The 24070-nt window shown below is 38.1% G+C and overlaps 2 protein-coding genes and 1 long non-coding RNA gene across 5 annotated transcripts in view; 1 reads left to right on the top strand and 2 right to left on the bottom strand.

Annotated features, from left to right (window-relative positions):
- Window positions 1-24070, bottom strand: part of LOC135205454 (uncharacterized) — a 66065-nt gene that overhangs the window by 871 nt on the left and 41124 nt on the right. The gene's annotated exons all lie outside the window — the stretch shown is intronic.
- Window positions 111-17171, top strand: LOC135205450 (UDP-glycosyltransferase UGT5-like; the record flags this gene model as incomplete). Its single annotated transcript, XM_064236051.1, is given in 9 exon segments — window positions 111-383; window positions 10521-10714; window positions 12978-13073; window positions 13476-13569; window positions 14206-14297; window positions 15749-15882; window positions 16222-16441; window positions 16552-16695; window positions 16898-17171. Coding segments are annotated over 9 exon segments (1380 nt in total), but the record flags the coding sequence as incomplete, so codon positions are not given.
- On the bottom strand, window positions 17161-22344 carry LOC135205451 (uncharacterized). 3 transcript variants are annotated; one of them, XM_064236054.1, is made up of 4 exons: window positions 22314-22344; window positions 20162-20281; window positions 18738-19107; window positions 17161-17696 (listed from the first exon to the last, which is right to left on the bottom strand). In XM_064236054.1, exons 1-4 carry the CDS (start codon window positions 22332-22334, stop codon window positions 17554-17556), a joined length of 654 nt encoding a protein of 217 aa, XP_064092124.1. In that variant the 5' UTR covers window positions 22335-22344; the 3' UTR covers window positions 17161-17553. The 3 variants fall into 3 exon arrangements, with proteins under 3 accessions (XP_064092124.1, XP_064092123.1, XP_064092125.1); XM_064236053.1 differs by lacking the exon at window positions 22314-22344 and adding an exon at window positions 21562-21790; XM_064236055.1 differs by lacking the exons at window positions 20162-20281; window positions 22314-22344 and adding an exon at window positions 21562-21799.

Here is a 24070-nt window from a genome sequence, read left to right as displayed (position 1 = left end):
GCGGATTCTTTCCAAGTGCTTACACGATGTATCGGAGAACTTCCTTTGCAGAACTCTAGACTTAATTAACAGTTTCCAAGTAAACCAGAAGTCTTAATCCCTTCGCGCAGGTGACTTTCGTGACTGCATACACGCAAGAAGAATCGCGGAAGAATCCGAACATCACTGAAATATGGGTTCCCGAAGGAGACGCCAATCGACTTAACCAGAACCGATTCAACACGTCGACGATCAGGCTTGTAGCTCAGTTAGTAGAGTTTGTACCTTTGTGCATAGAATCCCTGGGGAATAACCAAGTACAGGGATTGTTACGAGACGAATTTGATGTCGTCTTGTTGTCGCCATTCAACGATTGCTACCTCTCAATCGTCTTCCAACTAAAGGTAAGCATACGTGTTTCTGCCTGCGTCTATTGTTTTTTATATGGTATGATTTCATTGTCCCCTCGTTTTCTGTATACACACACATACTATATATATATATATATATATATATATATATATATATATATATATATATATATATATATATGGATATGGGAAGCGTTGCTATCAACCAACATACAACAAGGAGCTGAAGGAGACGTCATGTACCAGTAATTGTCCATTTATTAAACAAGCTGACGTTTCGAGGACACAGCCTCATTTCCAAAGCTGAAAAACGTAATTATAATATATAAAAGACTTAAGAATTAAGAAATTTACAATTTAAAAAATATTTACACTTTAAACAAAAATTAAAAAATTTAAAAAAAAAAAAAAATAAAAACTAAAATGCAACAGACAGAATGAAAGATATAAACCGCTACCTTTCAGGACGGGAACCAAGGACCTAATGACATAAAAAAGAGAGACAGGGGCACACTCAAGACAGGTATTGTGTTGTGGAGGTAGTTTGATTGTTTAAAGGAGGAAACAAGCTTCTTAATATATAACGATTCGGCTATTGCTAATTGATGAGGTGAGGTGGCTCTGGAGAGAATTTTAAAATGTTTATATTCAATATCTTGTTTACATTTTTTGGCATGATCGCATATTATTTGAGAAATTCAGGATTAGTTAATTTATTGCCTGTTCTGTATTAACTCCCCGATGACAATCAATTCTAACTTTTAGTAGGCGACGAGAAGCCCCCACATATTTCCCCACCTTACATTTGGGGCAAGTATATAAATAAACGACATTGGAAGTCATCAAGGAGCTTAGTCTGTCTTTATGTTTAAAAAGCGAAGCAATGGTTAACAGTAGAACCCGTTAACCATTGCTTCGCTTTTTAAACATAAAGACAGACTAAGCTCCTTGATGACTTCCAATGTCGTTTATTTAGTATACTTGCCCCAAATGTAAGGTGGGGAAATATGTGGGGGGCTTCTCGTCGCTACTAAAAAGTTAGAATTGATTGTCATCGGGGAGTTAGTTACAGAACAGGCAATAAATTAACTAATCCTGAATTTTCTAATATACGCGATCATGCCAAAAAATGTAAACAAGATATTGAATATAAACATTTTAAAATTCTCTCCAGAGCCACCTCACCTCATCAATTAGCAATAGCCGAATCGTTATATATTAAGAAGCTTGTTCCTCCTTTAAACAATCAAACTACCTCCACAACACAATACCTGTCTTGAGTGTGCCCCTGTCTCTCTTTTTTATGTCATTAGGTCCTTGGTTCCCGTCCTGAAAGGTAGCGGTTTATATCTTTCATTCTGTCTGTTGCATTTTAGTTTTTATTTTTTTTTTATTTTTTATTTTTTTATTTGTTTAAAGTGTAAATATTTTTTAAATTGTAAATTTCTTAATTCTTAAGTCTTTTATATATTATAATTACGTTTTTCAGCTTTGAAAATGAGGCTGTGTCCTCGAAACGTCAGCTTGTTTAATAAATGGACAATTACTGGTACATGACTCTCTTCAGCTCCTTGTTGTATATATATATATATATATAATATATATATATATATTATATATATATATATATATATATAATATATATATATATATATATACATAGATAGATATATATATAATATATATATATATATATATATATATATATATATATATAAACAAAACACATGAAAATTTTAAATACAAAAATTTATTATCGAACTCAAAATTTATAAGTGAAATTCACAATATCAGGGAAAATTACTGTTACTTGAAAACAAAACAAAGTTTAATTAATTTTTGAATTAATTAAGTAAACTTATATCAAAATTAATCTATCACAAAATTCAAGAAGATAAATTCAATCGAAATTCAAAAGAGTTAGGCAATAATTAAAATTTGGAAATTAATTCACAAGTGCTAAACAACTATGAAACTTGAAAAGAATTCTAAGTAAAGGCAAATTAATTCACAAGTGTTAAATTCAAGTAAATGTGCAATGATAAATTAATGAAAACAACAAAGTTAACTAAATTGTGAATGCAAATGAAAACACAGAAAAAGGTGTAAAATACCAAAATTGTAAAAAGCACCAATCACACAGAATATAAAGTAAAAACACACTTCAATAAGAAAAAATGAATAAATGCACACAAAAATAACTTCAAATGAAACAAACAAAAAACATAAAAATTTGCAATGTGTAAAAATTTAAATTGTTTCACTCAAACCATTGTAACTATTAGTTGCAACTAATAAAAATATAACACACTTTATCTTGGTACCAATCGTTTCTTTCTGCTGCAGTGTTAAAAAAATGTCACCAATTAAATTCACAATATTTCAAAAAGGCGACGTTACACACTTGTACAATGTTTGTTCAGACTACGTAAAAAATAAGACTAAATAACTCTTAAGAAATCCGAAATCTAAAATTCACGAGTGACCAATGTCTAAGTATAAATCTTTACGTTACTTTCATATCAAGTATGGCGTAGGAGAGAGAGAGAGAGAGAGAGAGATCTAAACTTTATAAGGATTTAAGTCTGAATGAAACTCTCTTCCGTACGGAAAATGGACGGTGGATATCACACAAAACGTTTTGGGCATGCGAAAGATGATGCAATCTTTCAAGAAGCTTCTAATATGAAGAAACTTTATAGAAAAATCGTGAAATCTGCATGTGGCTATCGACAAAGAATTACACGTATGAAACCAGTATGCTTAACAAAGACACGTACTCGACGAAACAGACTCCTCGAGCAAGTATGATTGACATGCTATGAAAACAACATGAGACCGCAAGCTCTCTTAATCTCAAGGCAGTGAAAAGTTACGAAAACAATTTCTATTTTGGAACGGACAAAGTTAATCTCTCTCTATTTACATTCTATGTTATATTAACTTTTACTTTATGTTATATGAAATCTGAACATACATTTTAAGACATCCTATAACTCTAAGCTAGCTAAGGAATCTGAAAAATATTGCAAAACTCTATATATAACATTTCATACAGTCTAGGAGAAGATATATGTGTTTTGAAAATAGCAACATATAATATACCTCCCCCCAGGATTGGTTATCACAGTGTTGAATCTAAAGATTCGCAACGGGATAAATGATCAGCAACTACATTGTTTTTGCCACTAATGTACTGCACTCTTAAGTTATACTGTTGCAAGCTCAAAGACCACCTGGTCAGTCTTTGATTATGATTTTTCATACGCTGGATAAATGATAGTGGATTGTGATCAGACAACACTAAAATTTCTTCATTCCTAGGTCTGTTCACATACGCTTCAAACTTTTTCAATGCTGTGATTAAGGCTAAAGTTTCCCTCTCGATTGTCGAGTATACTTTCTGATGTTTTTTCAGTTTTGAAGACATGAAGCACAGGATGGTAGATGTTATTCTCATCTTCTTGAAGTAGAACAGCTCCAATGCCACAATCAGAAGCATCGATTTGTATCACAAATTTCTTGTTGAAGTCTGGAGCTTGAAGTACTGGTCTTGAGGTTAAAATGGCTTTTACCTTCTCAAAGGATTCTTGACACCCTGGAGTCCAAAAAACTTAGCTTTGGGACTAGTTAAGTCTGTCAATGGAGCTACTACGGCTGAGAAATTTGGGCAGAAGCGATGATAGAATCCAGCCATGCCTAAAAATCTCTGTACCTGTTTCCTGGTAGTAGGTGGGGTAGCCTTACAGATACCTTCTACATTAGCATTTACTGGAGCAAGAAGGCCTTTCCCCAACTTCAAACCCAAGATACTGCACAGTTGCCTTTCCAAACTCACTCTTCTCTAGGTTGACTGTTAGTCCTGCTTCTTGAAGTTTCTTGGAAACTTTCCTCAGAATTTTCAGTTGTTCTTCCCATGTTGTAGAGTAAATCACTATGTCATCCAGGTATACACCTACTCCTTCTATCGATCCTAGCAGTTGATCCATCACTTGTTGAAATGTTGCAGGTGCATTCATCAGACCAAATGGCAGAACAGTATATGTACTGATACAGTCCAAAAGGAGTAATAAAAGCTGACACCAACTTTGCATTCTCATCTAAGGGAATTTGATAATATCCTTTCAACAAGTCTTTCTTGGAAACAAACTTGGCTTGCCCAGTATTATCAAGTAACTGATCTATAAGAGGCAAAGGATAATTGTCAGCCACACTGACGGAATTCAGTTTCCTATAATCAGTACACATTCTAAATGAACCATCTAGTTTCTTCACTAATACACATGGAGAACTGAAGTGACTTGAACTGGGTTCTGCTAATCCATGTTGCAGTAAATACTAAACTTCTTTCTTCAAAACATCTTGATGATACGGTGATAAGCAATAGGCTCTTTGCTTGAATGGTTTTCCATCTTCTTGAATCTTGATCTCATGCTTGGTCAGATCAGTACGACTATAGGTACATCTGCAAAAATTTCTGGGAAACTTCTAATTACTTCACTTAAGTCTTCACCTTGTTCAGTACTCAGATGTTTCAATTTATCCTCCAAATTTTCCAAAATTGAGGAATTATTCATCTTGCTTTCAGCTCCCAATTCGTAGCCATCATCGTCTTTTGTAGATGAAGTTGTTTGTGTGTTTGACACAGTTTCAGTTTTAGTTTCTGAGAAATAAGGTTTCAAGAGATTCACATGTATCTTCCTTTGTCGTCTTCTTCCTTCTGGTGTTTCAATCACATAAGTTCTATCACTCAACTTCTCAATTATCTTGTAAGGACCTTGAAATTTATTCGTGAGGGGAAATCTCTTTACGGGTAAGAACACTAACACTTGTTTTCCAACACTAAAACTTGTTAACTTAGTCTTAGCATCATATCTCTTTTTCATTTTCTCTTGACTCACTATCAAATTTTCTAAAGAGAATTTTCTAATCTCTTTCAACCTTTTCCTCTAGTTCTTCACATACTCTCCTTGGATTTCCTCTTGAGTTTATTCCCAATTTTCTGCAAGAATCTTCAACAGTCCTCTCACTTCTCTACCAAAAATCATTTCATTTGGTGAACATCCCATACTTTCTTGATAAGCACTCCTAACTTCAAACAAGATTAATGGTAAACCCACATCCCATTCTCTTTCTGACTCAGAACAATACTTTATCAGCATACTTTTCAATGTCTGGTGGAACCTTTCCAAGGCACCTTGAGTCTCTGGAGGATAAGCAGTGGATAACTGTTGCTTCACTCCTAAAAAATTCATCACATCCTGGAATAACTTTGAAGTAAGGTTTGTTCCTCTATCACTTTGTACTATTTCGGGTATACCAAACTTTGAGAAAAGCTCCCCCAAGTTTTTCAGCAACTATCTTGGCAGATATGCTTCTAACAGGGATTGCCTCTGGATATCTTGTCACAGGACACATTAATTTTAACAAATACTCATTTCCCTTCTTGGTCTTTAGCAGCGGGCCAACCATATCTATAATCACTTTGCTAAAGGGTTCTCTAACTTCTTTAGGTTATAGGGGGGCTTTCTTGATGGTTGCATTCGGTTTTCCAGCTATCTGGCAGGTATGACACTTACGACAGAACCAGCTAACATCTTTGTGAAGTCCAGGTCAGAAAAAATATTTCACGATCTTCTCCACAGTCTTCCTGATTCCCATATGTCCAGACTCATGAGCTACTGCTACCACTTGCTTCCTCAACGGATATGGAATCAAAATTTGATGATATTCGCCCCATACAGCATCTCCTGGTATATCTGTAGGTCTATACTTCCTCGTCAGCAAACCTTCCTTCAGATGATAACAGGTAGGAGTTTGTTGCATTGCTTCTCGATCAACAACTCTGAAGAACAAATCGGCTAACGATGCATCTTTCTTCTGCAAGTCCATTAGCTTCTCTCTTGTCACTTGACCAACTTCAAGGGTTGAATTCTCAATATCTGCTAACTCAGCTACTGTAGTTTCACTACTGTCTTCAGGAACACTTTGATTACTCAGAGTCTCTTTAGGAACAACAGGTTCTTCTTCTTCATCGTCGTCGTCGTATTCATAGGAAATCTCTTCTAGGTCAGCACAAGGGGAAACATCACTTCCCTGGAACAATTCTTCTAAGTACAAAGATCCTTCATTTGATCCTTCTTGGGTGTGTAAATTCCCAGTTTCTTCACTTGCAGTCGTAGTCCTCTTCACACTTCTGGTAGTTACACAACTAGGAAACAGGTGGGGGTTATTCTTCTCCAACTCTACTGTAGAACTAATCCTCAATGGTTTGTCTGTTACTACAGGACAAGGAATAAATGGCACACCACCAACTTCATTCCCCAACAGAACATGTACACCTTCCACAGCCAGTGAGTCCTTTACAGCAAAATCAACATTCCCTGTCACCAATTCACATGACAGGTATAAGCGACATACAGGAGTTACTTCCTCTCCTCCTATACCCTTCAAAATAACTGAATCTCCTGTGAGACTCTTCTCCAACTGAGGGTGAGAACCACATGTTACCACACTATGGTTACTCCCTGTATCATGTAATATCTTGACTGGTACCTGCACACTCCCTCCTTGAGTTGACAGCATACCCTCATAGATATATGGCTTAAAAGCCTCCATACTGCTAAGCCACTTACTGCTTGAGGTTACATTTCCACTGGTTGCTAAACATTCAGCTTGTTTAGTTTCAGCCTTCTCTGGAGTCTGATTCTTTCCCACACTGCTCTTCGTAGTTTGTTTCACCTGGTCACCTTTCACTACTTGACCAAATGGTTTTGACAGCTGTTGATTCCGGTAAAGGCGGCCATACACATACGCGACTGACATGGGGTTTGTCCTGCCGGGATTAGCACACGCTCCAGTCCGCTTGAGTATTGCCCATACACGCAGAGGACTTTCTCTAGGCATATTTTGAGAGGGCACAGTTAATATGCAGTGGCCGTGTTCCTTTCAGTCCTGCAGTGCCCTGATATAGTGAGTGTTTTTAAATCATGGCACCGTGTAAAAGGAAGATAAGTGCAATAATGATAATAGCACTCCTGCAAGATGAATATAAGCATGAAATATGCAAGAAAAATCGTAAAGTATGGGTGAAACCATGGCTAATAAAGAGAGGTTTTACCATATGACTTAAATGAAAGAATAAAAGGAAAATAACCCGGAAGATTATAGAAATTATTTAAGAATGACTGATGATGACTGGGGTGTTCCTAATTTTGATTGCTGCTTCAGGTACAGTAATCAGGTAACGGAATCCATTCATATAGTTTAGGAGGACCTCTGAATATACAATATGCTTTTCAGCTTTTTCATTTTATTTAACCTACTCAAATGTTTACCTGCATTTCAGAAAATTTCTCTCTCTCCTCTCTCTCTCTCTCTCTCTCTCTCTCTCGTTGATATGGAATGTATCATTCTTAAACGTACATTACTTCGTATAACAGAAATCTATGTTGACTCTAGAGATGAATGAATTTGAATATCGATGAAATGTGTGAATTGGATCACTATGGACATATTTCCTCTCAAATGTTTTACTATGAAATTCACAGTCGTTTAAGATTGTTAATGTTTTTATCGCCACGTTTATCCTTTAAAATATTTACAAATTAATTGTAAAAATAATTTATACTAGTCAAAAGATATCATGAAAGGCTGGCAATTTTGGCTTTTACGAAAGCTGTTTGCATCTTTATTTATTTTTTTTACACAATTCCAGTAATTGCTCATAAGCTGCTTGCCTTTTTATTTAATTGGAATAATCCGGACTTCGCATTTTCCACAAGCACGGAAGTGCTCTGTACAGGTCCAAAAAGTCACTAATGAAATCGTGAGATAAATACATGAATGACTACGACATCCTATTACAACAGCAATACTGCCCCGACTCCCATGAAGAAATAGGTCGATCAAGTCGGAGTACTCACTTATACAAGTATTGTACATGTTGAAGCTTTGCCTCAGTCCTTCCCAACACCTGCAGCGCGACGGGACAGGACTGGCATCAATAGCCCCCATACATGATAAAGACTGACCGGTTCGTGCCAGTCGCTATGAAATCAGCGTGCCAGTCGCATACGTGTATGGCCGCCTTAACCCTCTTGACTGAAGTGTCCTGCTCTTCCACACTTGAAACAGACAACATTAGGTTTCTGTGAGTCTTGAAAAATTAGATGAGGATTTCACATTAGCTTGCTGAGGTGTATTACCTTGTGTATTCTTGGTAGTATCACTTGTAGGTTTCCCATTAAATTTGTTCCTGATATTTGGATGAGACTTAAAACCTGGGCGTTGTTGATTCCAGTACTTGAGATTGTAATTGCGTATGCTACTGATTATATTGTAATCTTCACTCAGTGTAGCGGCTTTGTCAAGTTTCTTAACATCTCTCTCTCTCTCTTAAATAGGCTCTTATATGTTCAGGAATTCCCCTAAGATACTGTTCAAGAACAAGTAATTCTTCTAACTCATCAAAAGTTTTAACTTTAGCAGCTTCTAACCAACGTTTAAAACACCTCACTGTATGCATAATCTAAGAATGTTCCCTTCTCATCTTTTCTTAAATTTCTGAATCTTTCATTGTAGTACTCTGGGGTCATCTGGTAAACTTGTAGCACACTGTGTTTAAGTACCTTGTAGTCTTTACACTGATCAACTGTTAAGGCTAGATAAGCACTTCTCCCTTTACCAATTAAGACACTTTGTAGCAAAACTGACCACTTATCTTCTGGCCATCCCATACCTGAAGCCACTTTCTCAAAGTGCTCAAAAATCTCATCTGGAATTTCTTTGTAAATAAACTAAATTTAGATTGTCAGCTGAGTTTTCCCTGGTAACCTTCCAAGCATAAAACTCTCATAACCCCAGGTAAGACATAAGCGCTCCAATTTTTCCTTTTTCCCCTCACGTTTTCACAGCTGTGCTCTAAAATGTAATATATATATATATAATCCATATATATATATATATATATATATATATTTATATATCAAGCTACATATGTCCTTTAATATCTAATTCACTCTACCTCGGAATTAATATATTTTCATATATGTTTAACCGAAGGGGAATTTTTTTTTAGGGTTCTCGCCCGTCAGCCGGCAAATCACTTATCGCCTAAAAAATTCCCCTTCGGTTAAACATATATGAAAATATATTAATTCTGAGTTAGAGCGAATTAGATATTAAAGGACATTTGTAGCTCGGTATATGTATATGAATCACGGTAATGTGATATGACTTATGTACTATATATATTTATTTATATATATATATAGATAGATAGAGATAGATATGTATGTATGTCTGTATATATATATATATATATATATATATAGATATATATATATATATACATATATATATATATATGGTGGAAATAATGGTAAAGCTGTTTTTCTTGTCAGTGATGAGGGCCATTGTAATTTAATAATAATAATAAAAAACATTCGAAGCATGGACATAGATTTCGCCACATCTTACGAAAAAAAAACAGAACTAGTTAATAATATTAATTTAGTACAAACTTTAAAAAAGGTGTTCACCAAAGTATGAGTTTGTCTGCACTTACAGTAATAACCGGTTTCATAGTAAGATCTTATTCGGATCACAGTTCAAGTTATAAAGACAAGTGCTTCCCCGATTTTTATTTTTTAAGGTATTTAATTCATATTCGATTATTTTTCATCATCTGCCTTTTCGAGCTGTTAGATTTTGAGGTAAAAAAAAAACATGCTTTTCTCTTGTCAACTGGTATTTTACCATGCTAGACTCCCATCATGTTTATTTTGTTATCAGATATTTTTTATTATTTGCTTGTCGTGATATATTTTACTAATATTTTTCTTAAAGGGCTTGCAGGGAGAGGTAGTGCCGTCAGTGCACCTCATGTGGTGCACTGTACGCACTACTCGAAGTTCCTTGCAGAGTGACTTCGGCCCCTTGCTGCAGCCCCTTTCGTTCCTTTTACTGTACCTCCTTTCATATTCTCTTTCTTCCACCTTACTTTCCACACTCTCGTAACACTTGATTGGAAGTTTTCCTCCTTCTACACCTTTCAAACCTTTTCCTGTCAATTTCCATATCAGGGCTGAATGACCTCATAGGTCCCAGTGCTTGGCCTATATTTCTATTTGTAGTTCAGTCGCTGAGTGGTGAACGTTACCATTACAGGTTCCTTTCATCTACGTTAACCCCGTCAGTATGACGCCCGCCTTGGCTGAGCCTGTCGGGAATCCAAGCTTCCCCTCATTTGCGACCGTCCAGATTTTCGACCACACTCACCCGCTGACTTTCTGGCAGAGGGCCAAGAATGTGATGGCAGAAGTTTGCCTTCCCTCACTAGGGAATTATTTACTCAGTGACAAGTAAGTGGCATAGCAGCTTATTGTCCTTATACTTATTCAGTGACTATTTTAGGATCTAAATCTGGAGAGAAGTATGAACACCTTTCATCGCCTGGGCAGCCTTAATTAGACCTTTATGACAAAACTTGCACATAAATAGGACTTTTCTAGTTTTGGGCAAACTTTTCTGCTGGGTCTGAACGTCGCCGAGGGTATTCAGAGACGGGCCCAATACTTTCAAACTTCTTGATGACAGTATTCATTGTTTGTTTATGTTATGAGACTTTAATCTGTAAATATGAAAATTTGACATAAGTTTTAACGTTATTCATAAGTTCTTCATCTCAGCTCAATCCTTTGTTGGAGTCACTGCTTTTAAAATGAGCTTTTGCCCAGGTGTTTCTATCGTGAGACCTCCCTTCCTTTGTCCCTCTCGTTGTCTTCTCGAATGCAGTCTCTTATCTTCTCTTAAATCTTCCTCATCTTTGTGTCCCTATCACTTCCATGTCCGTGATCTTTCCCGCAACATGTCCATCGTTATCTCCCCTCTTTATCGGGATCTCAAAATATCTCGCCTTTGACCTTTGGGTGTTCCTTGACGCTCCAGTGACTTCTGTTTATCCCCTGATGCCTTCATCTCTTATCTTATCTCTCCTTGCCACTTGCCAACCCACTCATCCATCTGAGCACCCTCATTTCTGCCACATCTGACTTATTGTGTTATGTTTTCTGTAGTGGTGCCGTTCTAGCCCATATATATAAAAAAAAATAGATCTTACCACCGCCTTCTGTAGTTTTCTGTAGTGGTGTGCCGTTCTAGCCCTTATAAAAAAAGTAGATCTTACCACTACCTTCTGTAGTTTTCTGTAATGGTGTGCCGTTCTAGCCCATATAACAAAGTAGGCCTTACCACCACACTTTATAGTTTTCTGTAGTAGTGCTGTTCTAGTCCATATAACGAAGCAGGTCTTACCACCACCTTCTGTAGTTTTCAGTAGTGGTGTGCTGTTCTAGTCCATATAACAAAGCAGGTCTTACCACCACCTTCTGTAGTTTTCTGTAGTGGTGTGCCGTTCTACCCCATATCACAAAGTAGGTCTTACCACTGCCTTATGTAGTTTTCTGTAGTGGTGCTCTACCACTGCCTTATGTAGTTTTCGTAGTGGTGCCGTTCTAGCCCATATCACAAAGTAGGTCTTACCACCACTTACGTACCTTGACTTCGCTTTAGGGAACGTACCTTGACTTCGCTTTAGGGACTCTTTTCGCAGAGTACGCCTAATTCAACATCAAATGATTCCATCCGGCTAGAATTTTGTGGTTAATCATTTATCCATATCACCCTTTGCATCAATTATCCAGCCCAGATACTCAAACCTAAATTCCCTCCTGATGTTCCCTTCTCCCAGCTTGATTGCGGCTCGCTGGTCATCCTCCGTCCCATTGCATATATGTTCAGTCTTTGTATGACTTCTCTTCAGCCTTCTAATCTCTAACCCTTTCACCACCTATCTAGTTTTGCTCTCTAGACTCTAGAGCACCAAGGGGGCTCCATTCTTACATCCTTGTCCTCCTCTACCATGGAAGCTGCTATAACTGGTTCATTTAAGGTAGATTCTTGGGTGAGCCCTATGCCTACCAGACGTTTGTTTGGTGGCCGCTGATTGGCTGGGAGCTGACTACCTCCCAGTACCAGCCAATCAGCGGCCACTAAACAAACGTCTCGTAAGTGTAGGGCTCATCGACGAATCTACCTACCTTTAGTGAACCAGCTATAGTCATCCTTACAGTAATTCTCATGCTGGTGGTTGTGTTTCTTTACAATTCACCAAGATCACGTACTATTCTGGTGCCTCCCTCTCCCTGAAACTACCCTTTACAGGACACCAGTTTAATTCGGAAAATTAACAAAAAAACAGTGTAAATTGGAAATGATGCAAGACCCCAATATTTTCACCAGTAGAGGACAGTGCAGTCAGTGCGTCTCATGCTGTTCACTCTAGGCATTAATTAGGGTTCTTTGCAGCGTTCCTTCGGCCCCTAGCTGCTGCAACCTCTTTCTTTCCTTTTACTGTACCTCCTTTCATATTCTCTTTCTTCCATCTTCCTATCTACCCTCTGTTGACAGTTGTTTCACAGAGCAACTGCGAGGTTTTCCTCCTGTTACACCTTTCAAACCTTTCTACTCTCAGCTTCCCTTTCAGTGCTAAAGCTATATATCCTCGTCCAAATTCTTCTCTTATTTTCATTTTATTCTCTCAAATGCTTTCATTACCCATTTCAGGATGGAGCAAGAATGTCACAGAAGTGGACTTTGTCCTGAGGATATGCCTCCCTTCCCCGAAATTCAGAGGAATGTCTCACTGGCGTTTTTGAACAGGTAGTGGTACTGGTCATGCCCCTGGCAGACACTGATTTGAGTTTAAGTATGAATTCTTTATTATCTTTCATATTAAACTGACAGTTAGTAGACGTCCTGCTGGATCTTCGAAGTGACTGTTTGAAAGTGAGAAAACACAGTATGGAGAATGATCTCAACAGTGGAACGTGCAGTTGTAAATGGTTTGCAACACGGAAGAATTTTTAGTTTTTAAGAATAGTTATTAGGAATAACTGTTCAAAACAATAAACAACATTGTCCGTGTAGAATAATTCACGCCTTTAGTACACTACAAAAGTATTATACTCCGTGATTACTTTATAAAGTGTCGAGTTGTTAAAAATAATTTTGCACATTCCTTTTTTTCTGGTCGTCACGTTCCCGATTCTCTCCTAATTCCAGCGTACGAGAACTGGAGACTCCAGCGCGTCCCCACGTCCCAGCTGTCATCCATTTAGGGGGGATCCACTGCCGCCCTGCGGAACCCCTTCCTAAGGTTTGCTGCCTCTGTCTCGTCGTAATGAAAGCGTAGTTAATTAGATGAACTAGAGCTTGAGTTTATGAAGTGATGCAGTGAATCAAATCATTCAAAAGTATGGAATGACGTACGTACGCTCTTGAGACTTCTGAGGGATTGTACCTCCAGAGAACATTTCATAATTGTCACTCCTGCTTTGGAAATTGAGGTTGACGTTGATTCATTAGCGTAAATGGGAAAATACTTGCATTACAATTTACCTGCCATTGTGCAACCTTCGATTTTGTCAGAGAACATTGGTAGAAATGATACAGTAGTGTGACATGAACTGGAGTTGAAAGAACTCGAGTAAAGAAGCCTATAAACTATTATTCACAGAACGACAGGTTAATAAATACTATTCTCCCTTGCATTTTAATATACATTTTTATCTGTTGATTTATTAATTTCCGTTTCCTTTTTTAATCAGTGGGATCTCTTTCTTTGTGTATTTTCCTTCACCTCGTCTCGCTTCATCCTAATGAACACCATATTATTCTTTGGAAGCTCGAATTTTGCGTCAGTGGCCTATTTTGTGGGCTCGTTCAATAATAATAATAATGACGATATGCAAACATTTCCATACGGTGAAAACACTCATTTCTGAACCGGTAGGATCTCAGCGACTGGGTGGAAGGATCGGGGGAGAACGGCTTCATTTTCTTCAGCCTTGGGACGGCCGTCAAGTCAGCTGACCTCCCAGAGAGGTAAGTGGAAAACCCTTTTATTTGTGTGAAGGAAAACCAGACAAAATCGGTATGATAACCAACTGGTCCTTCCTACGATCGTCATTTGCGAAACCCCATTGGAAAGATGTTAAAAGCACGGGGTTGTTTACACTTTACCGGGCCAGTTGCTCCCTACTTTGTTTGTTGTTGTTTTGGTATCGCGACACCCAAATCCATCCGCCACGGTAAGTAGCCTTACTGTAACCCCTGTGGTTAGCGCGCGCAGCGCAACATTACCTCTTGCCAGAACATGCCGTGCCTGCCAAGAATCTTTAAATATGCGGATAAGGCGCGAAGCGCCTTCCGCCAGTTCCGCGGCCTTACTGACAGCACACATAAATCGATCGTCGCGGATATGTAGTAGCTCCCTACTTTGTTTGTTGTTGTTTTGGTATCGCCGCCATATTGGTTTTAGTGTTCTTCCGCCGATTTCGGTCGGCGGTCGAGTGGGCCCGCTAATCTGTAAGTGCTCCAAAGCACGTCGCTATGAAAAGGGCCTGAAATCATTAGTTTGTGAAATTTATTGAAGTCATTGCAAATGAGTATTGGCAACTTTACGTTGAAAGTCTGAGATAGTCCTGATGTCAGGAATGTCTTCAAACCATTGCAGAATGTGTCATTTGCTGTGGTAGTTGTATTTAAAGGTGGCATAAATGTTAGCGAGGAATAATCATCGTAAAAGATCCCCAAAGACCAGTTGAAAATAAGAGAAATTGAAAATAAAGCCAATTTAAGAAAGGAATATATATCCGAGACGTTTGAACCATCAACGTGTGGTATATTTTGAACATTTTATTAATGTTAATGTGAGCTGTTAAAGGAACAAGGAGTTTAAATTGAATACAGCTATGTTAAGATGTAACATTTTGTGATTAAAGTGAGTAATGTTGAGCAGCACTGTAGCAACTTCTGTGTGACAACTTGATTCCTGATGCTCCACAAATCCTTCAAATGAAATCTCACCTTTTATGCCTAGGGTATAGAGCCTTTCAGAGCATGACACCAAATAATAAAGAATAATTCTAGAATGAAACTTCTCAACTGTTGTTGAGTGTTCCATGCTGACTGTTTGCAGGATTGTGCAAACGCTTGAGAACTGGGTCTCTTGAAATTTTGAAATTTCTAGAATTAACTTTTTAAATTTTTGACAGTGTGAAAAACCTCCAAATTTTTACTATTCTCCCATTTTGGAGCCATATTAAAGTTCCAGTCTTCCGTCGGACTGGCGATGTAAACCCAGAACATGCACTGTAACCTGGGAAATAATTTTTGATGAAACCTCGGAATGACGTAAACCGAGCCCGACATAACCTGGGGACCGCCTGTATTTATATGTTTATATAGTGCTGTCGTTGATTAGGTCCCAGATTCAGATGGGTGGAAAATGAGACAAGTAAAGAAGCCTCCTTTTTTTTCTTCCTCTTTTGCAGTCACAGACAGATGCTGGTCAGTGCTTTTGGATCCCTGAAGCAGCGAGTGCTCTGGAAATGGGATGACCCGTCTATGCCTGGGATTCCCCGAAACGTGAGAGTATCAAAGTGGTTGCCACAGCAGGATATTCTTGGTTAGTGGGATTATGACCGTTGCAGAAATGCTGGATTTACCATATGGCAATGTCTAAAGTCTCCTTTCCAGCCTTGCGCTTGATTACACTTCATTCTCTTGTTTTTCTATTCTCAACTGATCCTGATTTCTGTTACTGAATCCGCTTGATTTTGACCCACCTCTTGGATGAAGGAGATTTCATCAATATTTTTCTAGTGTTTGACATAGATAAAAGTGAATGAGATAATTTAAAAATGAGAAAAGGAATACTCATCTTACACTTAAAGAAAATAACTTAAGTTTGTCGAAGAGCTTTTGAAATCCATTTCTTACAAACTTGGCTTCTGAATTTCACTAGGCCACCCAAAACTTCGCCTCTTCATAACCCACGGAGGTCTACTGAGCACTTTGGAATCTCTGTACCACGGGAGACCCTTGCTGGGTATACCTGTCATAGGTGATCAAGAGTCCAATATGAGGGACGTGGAACGCCAAGGGTGGGGCAAGACGCTCCTGTGGAAGGATCTCACTGACGGAAGACTCCTGGAAGGGATCCTGTCCGTCATGAATAACAAGACGTAAGTTATTCTTTCTTGCGGGTAAAATGTCTGCGCTTGCATTCAAGTGATCGTACTAATAAGCAAAAATGAGCGCAGACAATACACCACTGCCTTTTCCTACTTGACAGAATGCATGAAATTGTACATTCGAGATCCCTTCTGATGAGAGACCAGCCACTGACTCCGAAGGAAATGGCCTTGTTCTGGACAGAGTACGTCGTCCGCCACAAGGGTGCCACACACCTCAGGAGCCCAATTTCCCAGATGCCATGGTGCGTTGGCCCTAATTATTTATAGGCTTCTTTCATATCTAGAAGTATGATTTATATTGATAATTTAAAATTTCTACATTTCTTAAGATAATGAGGTGTGCCCCTCTTATTATCAAAGGAGTGACTTAATAGTAAGGTACACACACACATATAGTGTGTTTAGAAATAGTCTAGATGCTTCAATAGACTATTTATGTTGTAGGTACAAAGTCTACAATGTAGATGTGTGGGTGATGTTGGCGACATCGTTGGCTCTGATCACATGGTTCCTCGGCTCGATACTTCTCGTGGTAACAAGGTTCACATTCAGGAAATTAAAGTTGAAAGAGGATTAAATAGAAGACTTGTGCAGGACCACGGCACATCCAATGTTTCTTTTCAAAACGTGTTGCTTAATCGAGTCCTTGTAAATGCTTTCTCACCAGGATGGTATCTGAAGTGATACATTTAAAGGATAAATCACACTTCAGAACTTCCATTTATTGCATTTTATACAAAATCCCCACTGATAATTTTGTTGATATTTTACATACACATGTTTATAGCATGGCTCTATACCACCACATAAGGAAACAGTTAGACTTAGAATTAGGATTATGACCATGAAACAGCCATTCAAATCCTTCTTGTCTCTAGCCACATCATTTTTCTTCATTGATATTAGACCTTGACATTAAAAGAAACTTACAGTAAACGTAAGGTCTTAAAGTAAAGAAAAAGAAAAGAAAAAAATTGTAACTTCTTACATAAGACTAAGGTTATGATTCAGAAACCAATAAAGTCATCTAGAATGCTCTATGAAATGAAGACAACACTGGGTTCTCATTTTAAGCTACAGCTTTAACCACTGAGCATTCTTCACATATTTGAAATGATCGTATGCACAGCCTCAACCAGGTCTGGAAAGTTAGGATCCTGGATGGTTGCCTTCACCATGCACTCCAGTCCGGGCATGATAATCAGGTCTGAAGCCTTTGGCAGATTCCTATCATTCTTGGTGCCTGGAATTCGTGTGAATAATTTGTATTAAATCTGTGTTTTAAGTAAACAAAAAGCATAAGCACAAGAATATCCAAAAATAAGACTACACAAATATATGCAACGTGTACACGTACATATATAATGTATATTGTGCTTACTCATGGTTTCCTCAAAACGTTTCAAGTGAAGCATTGTACATGCAGATAAAAGCTATTGCTTATTTAACTCTATCATACGGCCATAGTTAGGCAAAGTGAACTGTGATGCAACTTGGTAAATCAAACACAAAACGCTAAGCCAGTGAAAAACTTGAATCCGCCCTGAGCGAAGGTATTATTCGGCTTGGATCCTATCATCTAACGAGTAAAGAAAACTAAAAGTGCAGCCTTTAAACAATGTCACCAAATGCTGTGAATAAGTCTCCCTTGTACTATATTCTAAGTGCAGTTCATTACCAAGAATATGACATTTAACTTCAATACCTTTCAATCCAGGAGCCCCGTAGGGTGTTAGTACCATCAGTGCACCCGAATGTATAGGCATATATTCATGTAAGTACATCTAGTATAATATTTTTAAAAAATACTGTATGGTAGATCTCTCTTATACCGTGCTGTACCGAGCAATACAGTACATACTCATGGAATGCTTAAATAATAGCGGTTAACGCAGATGGTTTACGTTGTAAATGGTGCTGCATGAAATGGGAACTAAAAAGCAAGCTTGTAGGGGAAATTTCACTGGTTCCCAAACTGCGGGCCATAATCTGAGGATATCTGTGTATAAAACCACTGGTTTTGTACATACATGGGTTATACTTGGCAGTGGGCCATGTACAAGTATCCTGTATGAAAAGTGGGTAATGACCGGAACAATTTTGGAACCACTGGTTTAGGGCAATTAATTTGGTGTTTCCTGTGATTTTTCACCCTCCAAGTTTTGTGCAATTGAGATTTATGTAAAACTTACTCTGTGTTAAACTGACAGAAGTCTGCGGGATACGACAAATCCTCACTTTGCAAACAATACCAAGTTATATGGGTGTTCTGCAGTAGACTCACCTTGCTCAGAATCACCTCGCGTTCTGGCACAGCCCCCGTCATCTGACTTGAGTCTCTTCTTGGCGGGTGACGTTTTGGCGGATTTCTTCTGAGCTTGAACATTAACGTGACCAGTGTCACTCACCGTCGGAGTGTCTGCAGGTTCAACAGCAGCCAATGATGAAGCGGGCCAAGAGACAGGAGCTGTGGTAGACATCTGCGACATGGGCGGCCTGGTAGATGTCGAAGAATCAGGCTTGTCAGGCATCCCTTGGTTAGCAGGGATAAAAGGTTCGGATAAGAACTTGTTGATGACTATGTAACACCTGGAGCAGTGCTCATTGGCTGAGGCACCACCGCAGAACTGTATCCGCCATTTACGTACCAGGCCCTATGGAAAAGAAAGAAGTGTAGGGTACATATGTGCACGCCGTATCATCAGCATTTATATATTAAACGAGAAAAAACTTTATAGCAACCTCACAATCAATATAGTACAATATGCAAACATCAGCCATTTTGCAATACATTCAGTGTAATCTCTCTCTCTCAGACTATGGTACTACGTAGACAATACAATTGTCACAGACCCACCTTCACACCAAACCAGTAACTCCCCTGTCTACATAATGAAACACGTGCTTTGCTTCCATCATAAATACATTTAATTTCTGTTATCATCTTTTCTTCCATACCATGCATACTCAGCATCGTCCAAATACCTCTTATCATTCCTTTTTTCCAGGGCCATATGAGCTACATACTGGCTCTTCCCTTTGACTGTCAGAATTATCACGTAACAATTTTATAACTCGCTTGATCTTGACAATGTCTTGCTTGTCTAAACTTTCTCGTCTTCCCTGTCATTCTGCCGGTAGTCTCCCTAATTTTCTCAGTCAAACGCAATGTTCCTCTGTCACCTTTACCCATACACAAAGGAGTAATTATCCTATTCCTTTATCCCATCCTTTGTAAAATTTCCAGCAGTCAAACATACCTCACACACCTGGGCAACCACTAACACACGTACGGTAGTACCACTTTACTCGTCAACCGTTGATGCTTCTCTTCATCAAGCTCTCAGTTGCCCGATTTACCAACCAAGGTTTTACACCCTCAACAATCCTTACGAGTGACGACAACCATTATCGAACTTGTACTAATCTCTTTAATTTGTATCATGGAGCTATGTCTCTTCTATCCTCCAATTCACTTCACTCATACCTAAACTTACTGATGTTATTCCCTCTTCATACCTTTTGCACGTACTAAATTCAATGCTGTGATTCTGTGGTCCTATCCTGGCCGGATTTCCCCCACTTCCCTCTCAATTATATTTTATTACATTTTCTCATGTAAAGGGAAATTGCATATGGTGTCTGAAGCCTACACATATTAACCACATCCAAACAGCTATTCCAGTGATCAAATGATTACAACTTTACCTTGGCCTTGCATAAGAAGAGGAGACACGATTCCCGAATAAACATCCTGATATCTTTTGCTCTGAGTAAATTCCAGTATTCCAGGAGATCGTTTTCCATCTGGACTTTCAGTATTCCTTCCTGTGGTAGAAAAAATTAACGGTCAATTGTGAAGAGCAATTGCGAAATAAATTTCAGAACGAAGTTCACTTGAAATAAAATTTTCCCAGGGCAATTTGAAACTGTCAGGTTTATTTACCTGTTTATAGGACAGTTCATGGATTATCTTATTCCTAGCAAGCAGATGAACCCTTACATAGAATATCTTAGTAAGTTCTAAACATATAGTAAATATAGTCAATATTTTTTTAAAAACTACAATGGAAATATAAAAATTAGTTGGTAATCTACAAAGGCCCACACAACAAAATCAATAATATTTTCATTAACAGAACAACCAACACAAATACTTTCAACGTCACTAGCTCATTTCGATGAATTCCCGGCCTTACACACAGCTATCGTGCACTTCCTTCCCTTCTATTTCACTAATCTCTCGATTAGCGGTAATTCTAAAGAATGGTTCCGCACGGACTACTAGGAACATAACCGCGAATACGACATCCACTAGGGATTGGGGCGTCCAATGTACTTCGCCGTGTTTAGCACTGGCCCCTGGGGCTTAATACATTCGTCCGAATAAATATTACTTAAAAGTCTTGTTCAGGAGGTAAAACCGCAACTGCCATAGTCTAGGTGCCGCGGATTAGTGATATAGATCTACTCAATTAGCTTCTGTAAAGGTCCGTCCGGACGGATGATACTTTTGTCAAAAACCCATCCTACAATTTTTCCAGTGATGATTCTAACCTTCAAAACACTGATCCACCCTTTCTCCTATGCGTACCTTTTACACTTCATGAATTTCAGTCCCTAAGTTTATAACCAAAGTAAATATATATAGGTGTCATTTTTCGATTTTTGTCATATGATTCGTTCATAAAAATATTAAGTTGATGAATAGACTACTACTCCCTTGTCTCAAACCGCTCTGTAATACATACAACCATTTATTCTCCCGAATATTCCACGAAAAAAACTTGGTTTATTTTTAGGTATACAGTTTAATACGAGTGTCCATCTATGAAATAGGTGAATTGTGCATCACTGTACCTGTGATGGACACCGGTCTAGAAACCACGTGCTGAGAATCGGAAGGCTAGCATCCACTCACAGAAATCGCTTATAAAATGTTAGTTATAATAGGCCCTAGAGGCTGCTTCTGTAACGTACAGGGACTAAAATACTTGGACCACCCTAGTTTTAGAATTATGGTACGTAAGAGAAAACGAACAACTATGACTGAGCCAGTATAGGCCTATGGATGATATTTCATAACATTCTTAAACAAGTATGCCTACCTTAGATAAAGATACGACCAACGGTTTTTCTGGGGAGGAAAGTAAACTTTCCCATTCTTTACCATCATGTGGACCACTAACCACTGCTCTTGCATATTTGCTCAGTTTCCATTCACCTACGTTATCCATCAAGGTCCTGATTGAAGTCGAACTTCTCAAGATTGGATTACCTACGCGTCTTCCGACTAGTGATCAAACTTCTGACAGCGTGATTCACAGATTCCCGCCAATAAGATACGGCTTTAGTTGCAATGTTGCATGCCATAGCGCACGATTAATTTACAGATTAAGTGGTAGAACATTAAACATTACCGAACTTAAAATATTTTATGTGGGAGTTTTATTTGCGTTACAATGTCTCGAGTCTCACTTTAGTGACCTGGAATGGTGGCATTAGGTATTCAAGAAATAGAGGTGCATACTGATGGACTTCCGTCTTCTGTAACCAGAAAGCTTGATAAAATGAAAGGCAGGAACTTTAGGAAGTTTTAATACGATGATATGACATTAAATTAAGTAAATAAAATCTGTTACCATACATACGGACAACATTATTATTTAATAATAATGTTATCATTTTCAAACTTTGATCACTTTATGCCTAAAGTATTTCTAAACGCCAACAGCATAGATAAAACTAAATGTCATTATCAAATATTTTAACTGATATATTTTTAAAGTATGGATAAAATAGCAAGGTATATACAGTATTCAGGCGAATTGAATATATTACTGACAATAATGTCTCGTACTTCTTCTCTGTCCAATACCATATCTATGAAGGTTTAGTAAACAAACTGTCCGATTCCTATTTAGGATTATTAACGCTTTGTAGAAACGCGGTAATATGGTCGTTTTAAACACAAAGATATTATTTTGGCACGGGAGTGAGTTTTAAATTTTTTAAATTCTTTTAAAATATTTGCAGGCTCCTTTTTATAGCGAAATATAAAAGTTAACATTTTGTAAAATACACAACGAAGCCTTTAGAAACGAACACATTAAATTCAACCTAGGAAATTGTCCACTAAGCTGTGTACTGTTTGTTTGGCGTAGTTTGACGTAGTTAAGAGACTCGAGTTTCCCTTGAAAAAACCACTGGTGACCAGTTACATGTCATCTTCAAGCCTACGAATTAAATTGGAGAGAGATGAGCCTGGTAAGATAATTCTAGGACCTACTTTAGTAGTGAATCAAGCAGTTCTAAGTTCCACAGTTCGAATCTTACTAGGTATAATTTTGGTGGTTTAAGTACTAGGCTAGGCCTTGGCCAACTAGGGTAAATTACCTATTGAAGGTTAATAAGGTTAGCTGAAAATTAACCCTGGATCAACCTGCTTTATCCTAACTGGTACAAAGACTTATGGCTTAAATTAGTATCCGAATTCAAGACGACGTTTTCTTGGTTTGCATGCTAGCCTAATCTTGCATTAAGGGAAACAACCGACTGGACTGGCTGATCCAGTTTTCACCGTGTGTGGATCCGCCCTTCGAAAAAGTACTTTAACTTGTCCTGACACCAGAGATGGGCATCAGTCACGAGTTGTTGGTGATGAGAGCTGGAGCTCGAGACCTCTACTCTCCCTTTGCAGTAAGTAGGGGGAAACACCAGCGACTACCAATCCTTATCACGGTGGACAGGTCTTATTCACTCGATATTTAAATGGTGAAGCAAGAATACAATTACAACTCTAAGCAAACTTTTTAATCCCGGGTTCATGGTTTGAACTGAATTCATTTTTACCTTGTAATCGGTGGTTTTTATCCTTACTGCTATCACAGCTGAAACTCCACAGTGCTTAGGGTAAAAAACCGCATGGTACAGGGGTGGACCATGTACGATCAATGTGTACAACCCCAAGAAAAGTACATTATAACGCGTCCTGACACCGGAGTAGAGGTCTTTAGCTCCGTTTCTCACCAACATGATGCCCATCTCCGATGTCAGGACGCGTTATAATGTACTTTTCTTGGGGTTGTACACATTGATCGTACATAGTCCACCCCTGTACCATGCGGCTTTTTACCCTATTTGATTGTTATTATACACATTTTGGTCTCAATTCACTTCACATTGCACTTTAAACAAGTTCTGGTCCTGGTTCCTAAGCGCACGCGCCACAAACACAGTTACGAACAGCAGATGACGAAACTGCAAAGTTTTATTCCCTATATTGTTTACTTTACTCGTTATTTAGTTCAACTTTACTTTGTTATTTAAAAATTTTAATTTAATTCATGTATATTATCCCTTTTTTGCAACCAAGTTACCCCGTAAAATTACAGATATTTCTAAAGTAGATACAATCCAATGTTTCTAACCTTTTCGTACATCTGGCTGCCGAAAACCGTAGAGGAACAACTACGGATGAGAGGATTATATATATATTTTTTTTTTTGCTTTTTTGTTTTTGCTAGCACTTTTCATTGATTTAAGTCTATATTAGTATTTTGAATTTCTTTAATAACTGAATGCCAGAAATAAATGTAACCTTTAATGTTTGCATGC

This window comes from Macrobrachium nipponense, chromosome 24, assembly GCF_015104395.2.
Source record: "Macrobrachium nipponense isolate FS-2020 chromosome 24, ASM1510439v2, whole genome shotgun sequence".
NCBI lineage: Eukaryota > Metazoa > Arthropoda > Malacostraca > Decapoda > Palaemonidae > Macrobrachium > Macrobrachium nipponense.
Note: the sequence above shows the minus strand (reverse complement) of the source record. Positions and strands in the feature narration are given on the sequence as shown.

Bases quoted from the DNA above. Each gene is read 5' to 3' on its own strand.
- LOC135205451 (XM_064236053.1), bottom strand. From the start codon at position 21,690: ATGGATAACGTAGGTGAATGGAAACTGAGCAAATATGCAAGAGCAGTG. The intron at 20,282-21,561 runs GTAGGCATACTT...TTTCTACCACAG, and splicing joins TGGTCGTATCTTTATCTAAG to GAAGGAATACTGAAAGTCCA. The intron at 17,697-18,737 runs GTGAGTCTACTG...CACGAATTCCAG, and splicing joins GCGAGGTGATTCTGAGCAAG to GCACCAAGAATGATAGGAAT.